General features: G+C 42.2%; 1 protein-coding gene across 4 annotated transcripts in view; it reads left to right on the plus strand.

Annotated features, from left to right (window-relative positions):
• Positions 1-11,921, plus strand: part of PCNX2 (pecanex 2) — a 152,911-nt gene that overhangs the window by 140,128 nt on the left and 862 nt on the right. For 3 of the 4 annotated variants that reach the window (XM_071806293.1, XM_071806294.1, XM_071806295.1), the window contains 5 exons: positions 1,821-1,965; positions 3,174-3,404; positions 3,752-4,026; positions 5,047-5,231; positions 9,688-10,136. In XM_071806293.1, the coding sequence (XP_071662394.1) occupies positions 1,821-1,965; positions 3,174-3,404; positions 3,752-4,026; positions 5,047-5,231; positions 9,688-10,136 (1,285 nt within the window). The remainder of the gene's footprint in view (positions 1-1,820; positions 1,966-3,173; positions 3,405-3,751; positions 4,027-5,046; positions 5,232-9,687; positions 10,137-11,921) is intronic. The other variant, XM_071806297.1, reaches the window with a different exon arrangement.

The raw sequence follows: 11,921 nt of genomic DNA on the forward strand, positions 1-11,921 counted from the left end.
TGTCCCGGTTTCTGGCCTTTTCAAAGAAGATGATAGTCACATGTTTCTCCACACTGGCTACACTTACCACTTCTTTTTTTGCCCCAACCGACTTATCCTAGGGCTTTTCTAGCTATTAAGCAGGATTTGGGTGTACTACCATTTTCTAAACTCTGGAAATGATTGATTGAAAGTCAGTGGGGATCAGGACCTGCTCCTTGGAGACACATAATAAGTCCCATTGAAATTGGTGCCTGAATGTTTTGAAGATGTGTCTGTCTCACATAGGCATGTTTTAATATGTAACTTAGTACTAATAAATGCAAATCAGTTAAAAATTCACAAGAGCTTCCCTGTACTCTTGATGTTCCCAGCAGCGACAGCAGCCCTGCCTTCCTCACTGGCCTCGGTCCCACTGATTAGTTGATTTGTATTACATGGTGCTTTCACGGAGAAAATCAGTATCCAGCTGTTTTTCTGGCAACAACCTATATATCTTTCAATTTTAATTTCTAAAACATGCAACCCACCAATGGCAACATTCGAATGTGTCTGAGCTGATGATAGCCCAAGCAGTCTCCCAGTCTCTCTTTACCCTGTCTTGGAGAAGAGAAAAAATTTTCAAGGTGTTTTTTTTTTGTTTTCCTAAAATAATTAAGAAAACTCAATTATGTGGAAAGATTATGTGTTCTCTGGAGGAAGACTGGGCGGTAATGAAAACCACTAACATCTTAATGCAGCTTCTCCTCAGAGCCTTTACTATCTAAAAAGTCAACTGTTACAAGAGTGAGTAAAAGCTTGGCAGGTAGATGAAACCATGTCCTGTGGGTTTGCAAGAGATGCCTGTTTTTAACATATGGTTCTGTTTTCCTCTATTTTGAGTTTGATTCTTCAGAGCAGCCCTAGGACAGCAGTCCTGCCATGAGCATTATACAAGTAGCTGTAGTGTTGTCATGGGAAGCCTGTGATTTGGGGTGCAAACTGGAGCTGAAGGCTGGTTCTTTCCCTTCCCAAAACCCCTGCACAACCATTTTCTAACAACTACTCAATGTTTTACCTTTTTACCTCTTCCTTAAATCTTGGGTCCAGGCAAACCGTCACTTAAGGTCAGGCAGAACTGGTTACGTCTAGTTTCTTACATTAAAAAGGAAAGAGAAGACTTGGTATGCATTTGCTTTAGAGCTCCTAGTTTCAATACAAAATGCCTGTCATTTGATTCATGGTCTCACCTGGTTTGCTGAACAGTTCCTGGAACTTAGCATTTTTCTCAGTAAGTCTGGTTTAATGTTCATGTCTGGGTTTGAGTTTCATGACAAAAAATCTCAGACTTGCTGAAAATACCTTTTACTGCTGTGTTGTTTTGTTTAGTTTTGTTTTGTTTCTTAATAAATTTTTTTACCTTGCAAAGAGAACTGCTAAGAGTAACAGGGCCAATGAATAAACTTCCAAATGAGGGGGCAGCTTCTGCTGCCTGCGGAGAGCTGGCAGAGCTGCTGGCACTCCTTGACCCGCTCTCTTTGGCCCAGCTGCAGAGCAGCAGCGCCCTGAGGCACCCCGTGACCCAGCCACCATCCTTAGGACATCTCTCATTCCAGGTGCCACACTTGTTTGGTGGGCAGCCATTTACAGTGCAAGCAGAAGGAAAGCCCCCTATCCCGAGGAATGGGTTTTCATTAGAAGTACGCGATGTGACCCATGCTTTACATCCACCGCAGGAGCTCACCCTGTGCCGGAGGGTCCCCAGTCACTGTGTGGCTCAGCCCGTAGCTGGTGACAGGCAGGGATCCGGCTTGGTGAGACAGGAGTGACGTCTGGGAGTGACCCCAGCCATTCTCTTGCAGCTTGGACTCTTTTCTGTATGGGCTCCATGCGCTGTTCAAAGGAGACTTTCGGATAGCAGCGAAAGATGAGTGGGTCTTTGCAGACATGGATCTGTTGCACAAGGTTGTTGCCCCAGCAATCCGAATGTCTCTGAAGCTACACCAGGTAGGGCCTTTGTTATGTTTTTATTTTTAGCTTTTACTCTTGTATCTGTTGTCTTAGAGAAACACAGAAAACCTTAGAAACTGTCCAAAGGAAAAAAAAAGAAAAAAAAAAAGGGTACTTCTTGTTGTATTCTGAGAAACCCCCTCTACCAAAATGGAAAAGTTTGGGATTTATTTCTTTTACATTCACTCAGTCTTCTTTTCTGCACCCCCTAGCTGCCCATTTGAAACCAATCATACTGCAGAACCCTGTATTTTTCATCAAAAGAAAACTGTCAGTCATGTCATGTTTTACTTGCATGTACACTATAAAGATGGTTACTAGATTGAAAATAAATGCATTCATTAGACTAATTTCATTGCTAATTTAGCAATCCTTTTGTGAATAGCCATACACATGTAATGCTTCTATATGTTAAAAGACACACCTGAGAGGAGGAGAATGTTTTGAAGGGTTCGTGTCACAGCTGTTTGTTTGATGATGTCAGGCTGATTCTGACCCCATTCTGTTTTCAGTTGTAAAAATCTGGCACACCTCCACTAAGTCACTCCAAGTTGTTCAGGTCAGCCCCTGTATAGCTTGGAGTTGATTTAGTTCTTGCTCTGCCATGTTATGATTTAGTATCACATGCTTTTATCATGCATGATATTTATAATTGCTCTGAATGTAACTGAAGGGGAACTGCTGTGAATTAATATCTGAGAATATGACACAATAATTTTATGAATGTTATTGCTGGCAGTGTTGCTGTGTGACAGCTAAAATAGTAACACAATATTGTGGTATCTGCTGATGGATTGTCTGTCTGTGCTTTTCTTGGTGGTTTTCGTGAATAAAAATAAGGATTTTCACAAGAACTGTGGAATGCTCCGGACGATTCTGATCGCCCTCCGACTTACCCAAAAGCTCTGCCTCCCATGGCTTCCCGCTTTATAAAAAGAAAGCAGTTAAGCTGGCATTCTCCGAGTGTCTTTGTCCAGTGGAGACATGAGTTCAGAATAGGCTTCAATAAAACAAAAATTGTACCTTTCTATATTACTGTTAAATTAATTGTTCTGGCCCCCCAAAGACGCGCTGTATCAAATAGCAAGTAACTTGGGGAGGTCAACTGGCAACTGTTTGAAAAACAGGATTTTGTTTATTGTTAACAGTTTTTGTGTTTTTACAAGTATACCTGATTTTCTCAATACTTTTTCCTGTACTGCTAGGACCAGTTCACCTGCCCAGATGAGTATGAGGACCCAGCAGTTTTGTATGAAGCGATCCAATCTTTTGAAGAAAAGGTTGTGATTTGTCACGAAGGGGACCCAGCCTGGCGCAGCGCTGTACTCTCCAACAGAGAGGAGCTGCTAACCCTGAGACACGTGGTAGATGAAGGAGCAGATGAATATAAAGTTATCATGCTCCACAAAAGCTACTTGAGCTTCAAGGTTATCAAGGTACATATACTATCTTTGTAATGCTGCAGTAATTGAGGGCCATAGTTGCTGATGCTATTTCTGAGTAATCTGGCCCAGAGGAGAGGCTGATTGTAGTTACTGGAATAGGGCTTGGAGGCCAGAGGAGCTCTCTTCAGTTCACTTCCATTTTGCAACCATGTTTGCATATCAGAAATGACATTCTAGGTTTTACCAGGCAGTAGTTGCAGAAGTTCATAAAACTTGTTGGTGCAAAGACATGAGGTGTTCGCACCCACACCTGCTGTTGTTCTACCCCAATCATGTAGTTTTGCATCTTAAGTAGCAAACATTTTCATGTGAGCCACGCTTATTTTCCCTGCCTGTAGGTCAACAAGGAGTGCGTCAGAGGGCTTTGGGCTGGGCAGCAGCAGGAGCTGATTTTCTTACGCAATCGGAACCCAGAGAGAGGAAGCATCCAGAACAATAAACAGGTCTTGCGGAACTTAATTAATTCTTCATGCGATCAGCCACTGGGATACCCAATGTATGTTTCCCCATTAACCACCTCGTACCTTGGGACACACAGCCAACTGAGGAACATTTGGGGGGGACCTGTCAGTTTGGACAACATTACAAAGTGGTTCCGATCCAAATGGTTAAGGTAGGTGTTAAATTTTGGTTACGCAGGTAGAGACCCTGCGGTTTCACTGTATTTCCTGTTAAGAGATAATTATGTACTGTTATCTATGAGTAAAAAATTAATTGCAAATAACTCAGAAAATTAAAAAAATAGCCCTACAGATATATCAGAAAGCAAATTCATTAATTCACTCATGGCTTTTGTTGAACACATAGAAAGCTTTGCTTAAGGTTCATTATCAAATCACTCAGCACAGGCATTTCTCTCATTCCAGAGAATTTTACTGTTTATGCCGTGTAAGTAAGGGTGTCTTTTCTGCAATTCAGTGACATGTCAGAACATAAGTGAACGTGTTGGTGGGTTATGCTCCAAAGCTTTGGCAGTATAGATGATCATCCCCAACTAATTGCTCTTGACCAAAACACATCTAAAAATATCCTATTACTATCCACTACAACTGCTTGACTTCCCCTGGGTAAGCGTGATCAGTATCTGACACCTTCCAGCTCTCATTCCTACATGTACTTTTCATAGAACAATAGCTCAGTCTTGTTCCATTCTCCCCACCTGCCCTATCGCCACTGTGGCTGAGGAGAGACAGGGGACTATGGGGACACTACGAGAGCCAGCTTGCACGCTAAGACCTATTCTAAGATTAAATCTGGTAGTTTAATACCTTGGTTTCCCTGCATGCATCTCATTCTCACTGAGCTCCCTCCAGCCAACTCCCCTTCTTTGCTATTTGGTTGCCTCATGCAAAAGTTGTTCTAGAGACGGATGTAACATTAGATAAAGAATCCCAAGGTCTTTCTAGACTCCCAAGCCTCTTCACATAGAGAAGGAAAAGATTCAGTTTGTGTCGCGTACAATTTTGTTCCAAGTAGGCTTTACCACGTCATTATCTTTGTCGTCTCATAAAATGTCGAAGGACCTGTGGCAGTACAAGAAAGTACAATTACACCTTGTGAGGGCATCTAATCTTGGTGGCACAATTTCTCATGCATAATAAACGGCTGACCATGTGCGTGTCCCTGCAAACAGGATGCGGAAGGACTGCCATGCAGCTCACCACGAGAGGGGGAACATTGAAGAGGTGGACAGTGCAGGGGGATCTTCGTCCAGCAGCAACTCCACGGGCAGTTCCAGCCAGAGCAGCAGCGCACAGCCCACCAGAGATGGCACCCCTCAGCTGCAAGCTTCATCTCAAGAGGTCCACCAGCACGCAGGTATTTGTACTAATTTACTGGTTGGTTTGTTTGTTTGTTTTTTCCCACATAGGTAGATGTGTTTGAGGTGGAAAACTCATTTCAGAAAGAGGAAGCTTTCTCTTTCCTAATGACCAGGCACATGTAGGAGATGGGTTCCTGATATTGTTCCAGGTGTTTACTGGGAGGGTATAAGACAAATGTGATTCATCAAAGGTTCCACTGTCAAACTTCTTTATGTAACTTTTGGACTAGAAGGTGCCCCTAACAATGCTAGAATGAGAAATGCAGACGGGAGGGAGCCCGTACCACAGTGAACCTGGCCATATTGTTAGCTGGGAACAACCAAAGTGAAAGTATGCAAAAATCTTAATTATCTTGGAAGGACCATGCCGATTTATTTGAGGAATTGGTTTGGCTGTTCATCAGTGCGTGTAGAGAACAAACAAATAGGAAATAACTTCTCATGTCTATATAGCAGTTACCAACAGGAAATTAGATGTTGCCAGTCATTCTGTCAACCAACAGCTGAGCCCTTCTCATATTAAATTATGGATTCAGAAATATTTTAGACATATTCACAAGGTAGAACTACTGTCCCTCACATTGGAAATACGCCTTACATTTGGCAGTGGGTCACTGTGAGACCTGTCACTGTGGGATCAGGGCTTGTAATGTAAAGCAAATTAACTCAGCCTTTTAACAAGGGGCTATTACTGTATAAATTAAAGCAGAGAAGCAGAGGGATGTGACACTTGTTTGCTTCCCGTTAGATCATTTTGACCTATCATTAAAGATAATGGCCAGGACTAGAGAAGATCTTGCCTTGAATATAAATCTTGTTGTAAGAATAAAAGAACTGCTGCTTTTAATTGAGTCTATCGTTAGAGGAATCCCCATGTGCACACTCATAACTTGACACTGCAGTAATCAGAATGGCAAACTAAATTGTAAAATACTGATCCTGAGCATGCTGTACAAGAATGAAAGTTAATTGTGAGTTGTTTAAAAGAAGGTATTGGGTGCCTGGAAAACCACAATCAAGAGAGAAGGTCGCACTTAGTTCTAAGAAGAGCAGCTGGGTTTGAGGTAAAACGAAGAAACACACAACCAATGCAAGGAAGTGGAAAATAGCAAATGCAAATCAGTATTCAGTACTCAGAGACCGTTGATAAGAGAAAGCGAATGAAATAGGAAGTTTCTGGGTAGCACCATTAGAGACAAAAAGATGAAAGCAGGCTTGTGGCTGTTTATTTCTACAGAGTATTTGAAGCAAAATAAATCCTTGCAGTGGTTTCGATCCATCACTATATAGAAAAGCAGAGTTGCCAATAATGTAGAAATGAGAAATGTCTGGTTTGTATTGGGAAAAATGCAGACGATCTATTTCTGTGATCTGATCATGAAGTAGTTCCTTCCATCCTAACAGCTATGAAGAACATGAAAGGGTGGCTATCAAAGCTACATGCTTAATTGAGCAAATCCAAATGGCTCTCATTCAAGAAGGTTTTTACAAGAGCTGTTTAAAACGCAATCTCTGTTTGATCTTCAATAAGTATCGGAATGCTAAGGGAGTAACAGAGGACTGGGAAATAACTTACACTGTGCCTGTTGTTTAAAAAAACCAGAATGGATAGGTTGACCTGGGTAATGCATGTCTGTCAGTCTGACTTTGGTTCAAGTACACTGTTGGCCTACCACACACAGTCCTAGTGCCCTGATTTAAGAAGGGCAGTTTTAATTTGGAAGGAGTTCAAAGAAGAGCCAAAAAATGATCAAAGATCTGGGAAATACACCCTGTAGTGAAAGATTAAGAGTTTTCAAACAATTTATGTTGTCAAAGATGCTTTGATCATAGTCTGTAAGTACTTACCTGGGAAAAAAAGGTGACCAAAGACAGTTGACTCAAACAGACTTGGATATAACCACACTAAACAAATTCAGATTTGAAATCAAGTGCACATTTTTAACAGTAAATAAACAGTGAAACAAGTGACTAAGGGTTAAGCTGGATTCTCCATGATTGGAGATATTGGATTCATTTCTTAGAAATAATCATAGTAATTGGTAATACCATACAGGAATTAATTCCAGGAAGTTCTATGGCCTGTGCTGTATAGCACAGCAGACTCCATGATCACAGCAATCCCTTCTAGAGTCATAATCTATGAATCAAGTACATTTCCTGTTTTCATATTTCATATTTCATTTTGCAGCCTGGTGCCACTGAGTCTGTAAAATGCAATGAAAGCCCTATATAAAAAGTGCAACCAAAATCAGGAGCATTGGAAACGTGTGGGGTTCTGCCCCAAAGTGTCTTTATTTCATGATGTAGTTTATAGAACAGCCTTTGTTTCCTAAGTGTTTTCAAGGACAGAGTTAGTTATGTGTAGATGCGGGTGGTCTCCTGTCCAAAGCTCTAACCACTGCATTTGGGATGAATATAGAATACTTTTGGACAGGGGTCAGCTTGGCAGTTTAAATCACACACAGATGTTTGGCCACGTTAGCACAAACTAACACACCACAGCCCCTCTGTTCTTAATTCCAGTCTGTTCCTTTTACTTAAGAAGGGTAATGTATTAAAATAACCGTCAGATGTAGAAACCAAAGCACTTAAAACAAAACTGCGGAGTCTGAAGAACCTGAATCCCTGGGGAGGCCTGACCCCCAGCGTGTCCCCTCCCTGCACAGGGGACACCAGCAACATGGCACACACGAGCCACCTGCATCTGTCCCCCTGCTCTGAAGCAGAGATCTTGTGGCTCTTAATACAGAGAATGCTGCTTTGCATGCTACCTTAGGAATTTTTTTTTTTAATTTATTGTTTGGAGTATAGAAGTAGAACTAAAGATACATTGTAAGTGGGGTGTGAAAGTGTCCAGTGCTTGCCAAACCAACTAGGTTTTAGTTCAGCTAAAGAGCTCCAGTTAGGTTGTGGCCCAGCTCTGCCACCCAACTCGGCGCCAAGTTACCTAAATACTCTTTGCTTCAGCCTCTGAAAAGTGGGGCTAATGATACCAGCCTCTGGAAAAGCAGGTCTGTGGATGTAAAACAGTATGTTTCAGCTATATAATATAAATAGTTTGGATATTACATCCTGCATTACTGGAACCCGCATGAGTTCAGCAAACAGCCATGTTTTTAGAAGACAGTGTGAGATATGTATTCCTTTAGGCCTGCAAAATTTCAGTATCTAGAGGAGTTTCAGTGCATCCCTCTCCTCCATAGTTCGGGTGCTGGGAAAAACCAAAGCAAAATAAATTACCAACAACCTGGAAACACCTGGCAGCAAAGCTTGTTTCTGTGTTGATGATGGCTCTCAACAGATTTTCTGGCATCAGCTCTCTACCCCACAGTTATAGCTGGGAAACCAAAATGCCAGCTTGTGTTAGTGTTCGGAGGTTCCTGGAAAGCAGAAAAGCCAAGGAGGCACTCCTGTGACTGGGTATTTGCTGTGAAAGCCTGGGTTAGAGCCTGGCTGCAGAAAAAGAAAAGTTTGGGGGCCTGTGGCACCTGCCAGCCCAGTCCGTGCCATTTGCAGAGTGCCTGGGTGCAAGCAGGCATCTGGTGGGTTCACTGGCCAGTAGTTGATTTGATTTTCATTCTATGCCTATATAAATATGCAAGCATAAGAAATACAGTAACTATTTGTTTGAATGACATAAGGCATTGATATAAATGTTAAAAACAGGGGTGTACGGGTAGATGAAGATAGAACTTGTCCAGGCACGTCAGAGTAGCTTATCTAATCTACTTTCTGTATCCAACAATGGCTGCATAGAGATGCTTCACAGAATGGGGCAAGAACCTTATGTGGGTTTCATTCAGACCTCCAGCTGACTACCCTAACTGGAGGTGCTCACAACTTCTCAGTCTGTGATCTACTGTAAAATATCACTCTCACAACTCAGATATAGTTTAATATAAGTCTTTAAAACTGTCTTGTGGCTTGAATGCTATAGTCTTCCACTTGGTTGATTTCTCAAATTCTCTTTCCTCATATGCAGGAATAATTCTTTTTCATGTGCTATTGTTTCAACTCACAGTTTTTTAATTTTATTTTTGCATTTAATTATACCACGCCATTTAAGATGGATCTTCAATATCCCGTACTTTAGTGTGGTTGTCCAAGGGGAGTGGAGTTTCAGCAGCACTGGGCAGGTTAAAAAGTACATGGTAGAACAGGTGTGAGCCTGTGATTAATTTCTTTGGGGGGCCTTCACATTTCCCTCTCTTTTGATGCAGTGCAGAACCACTGGAGCTATTCTGACCAAAAGCCAGAATCCCTATCATGGAAAACATGGACAGGTTCATAGGTTCAGCAGTGTGTTATCTGTGTTATTCTGGGGTTTCTATGCTGATAAAACCAGTAGTAATATGCCAATAGTAATATGCACACATGGGACACTGTCAATAGCACAGATTTCACCAGGATGCCACTTACCTAAATATATTATTAATCTTTCTTTTAAAGGCAGGAGAAAACCCAGGAGTCAGTCCGTCCAGGCACACACTGCTTTAAGCCAAAGGCCCCCTTCTTCAAGTCACTCTGGACCAATTGTAGAAAGCCGCCAGCCTTTCATCCAAACATCTACATCTGCCCACGAAATTGCCCAAAGGCTTTCCAGCAGTCAGCTGTCATTCCACAACTCAGCAACATCTGTGTTTTCCCAGTCCCCCGCTGTTCCTGTTGCTGGCCAGCTGACTGTGCAGGAACGAGCTGCAGCCATGCTCAGGTCCAGCCTGGCCTCTTCCACCAGCTCAACTCTCAGCCTGCTGTTCGGCAAGAGAAGTTTTTCAAGTGCTTTGGTGATTTCGGGGCTCTCAGCTGCTGAAGGAGGTAACACCAGTGACACTCAGTCATCCAGCAGTATGAATATTGCCATGGGTCCATCTGCTAGAGCAGGAAGTCAGGCAACTCGGGTAAGGCTGCAGCCAAAATAGCAGTGCTAAGCGTGAGCTTCTGTATTGCTCTCCTGCCTGGTTCCTGAACTGTTCTCACCACTGTTGTTTAGTTTCTTTCCTCACTGGTTAGAAACTATTATTTTCCAAAACAACATCAGGAGTTGGGTATTTGTTTCGGATTTCACTGCATCACAATGCAAATGAGACTGTTTAATATTAGTGTGTATATGAGAGTGATGTATCTGTAAGTAACTCACAGGCTGGCTGTTAAGCGTGGACCTGAAATTGCAAACTGGAGCAAAGTCCCTCTTCTGTTCACTCAGACCAGGGACTTAAGTCTCAACTTTCTGCAGCCTGGGTGCTGAGTACCATCATAAGCAGAATAAATAGCTCCTTCCTGGCTTGCTTAAGCAGGACTTAATTATTTGTACAAAGAGGGACAGTTCCCCCTGAACGGTGCACTTGTTCTGTCCCTCTCTCTGATCAGAAATTCAATCCAGGACCTGAAAACCTTGTTGCTGAAAGGGTTAGCCAAAGGAAGTCTGCAGGAAAGATTTCCTAAAGGAAACCTGCATACCCTGTGATTCAGCATTTTCTAACAGCAAAACAGTTGCACACAAAGAACCTCCAGCCCTCTTCCCAGGAGGGGCCCAGTTCTATTCCCATCTTCCCTGGAAAACTTAATGCACATAGTAGTGTTATTGTTTTATTGTCTACTTAAGTATATTTATTTAACTCTGGTTGCCATCAGCTGCTTTCCTGAATTTTGGAACTTTCACCTCAGCACTACTGAGCAGTAACATGAAAAGATGGATTAGAGATAAAGAGCAACTGCAACTAAAGGTTGAGTGACAACATAATTAAGACTGACTTTCACATTTGGCCCATCAAAATAGAACCAAATTGCCAATGGGAAAATTGTGGATAAAGTCCAGACGATTTTCCTGGTACTATCATTCTGAATTGTGTATAACTTCCCTAATTTTCAAAGAATTCTTCAAACCCCAAGTAAAATAAACTCCTTACCCTATGTGTGTTTTGCTCTCAACCCGTGGAGTTTTGCCATGAACTTCAACAAAGGTTGACTGAACGTTACTAACCTGGGTCCAATTCTGCTTTAGTACGCTAATGAGCATTAATAATATTTCTGCATGTACAGCTGAACATATCAGTTGACAAGGTGTAATTCCAGCTCTCAAGAGTTTACAGCCTAATTGGCAAGAACTCAGCCAGTCTGCAATACCAAGCACTAATGGTGGGATTCACCTTGTCCAACTTTAAGCCATCTAAAATTTGGGCATGAAGTCTCGGTAGATTTTTGGTGTGGCCTCTGTACTCAGTGGAGAGGACAAGCCACTTCACCCTTATAGCTGTCAAGAGGAAATCTTCCCCAGGACACTCGTCTCTCCCTGCCCACCACTGGCAGCCTAGATGATACTTAAACTACACAATTAATTGAGATGAGAGGAGTCCTCATCAAAGTAACTGCTCAGAGTCCAGGTGCCTATTTGAGTGGAAGTGGTAAGGAGGAAGTGTTTTATTTAAACGTTAACACAGCACAGTTCTGGAAAGCTTTTCTACTAATGAGGTCCTTAGAGTGGGGTGATGCTGCAATAACATTTTTAGACTGATAATTGCATTCCTGTTCTGATGAAAAGGGTTCTTTGTAAGTTGGACTTAAAATTTGGTATATAAAGCAAGCCCCAGAGCTACCTGATTTAACTTCTTAGAAATCAGCCCTGCTAGGAGCAGGGGGGTTTGGACTGGATGACCTCCAGAAGTCCTTTTAAATCCAAATTATTT

This window comes from Patagioenas fasciata, chromosome 3, assembly GCF_037038585.1.
Source record: "Patagioenas fasciata isolate bPatFas1 chromosome 3, bPatFas1.hap1, whole genome shotgun sequence".
In the NCBI taxonomy this organism is placed as follows: domain Eukaryota; kingdom Metazoa; phylum Chordata; class Aves; order Columbiformes; family Columbidae; genus Patagioenas; species Patagioenas fasciata.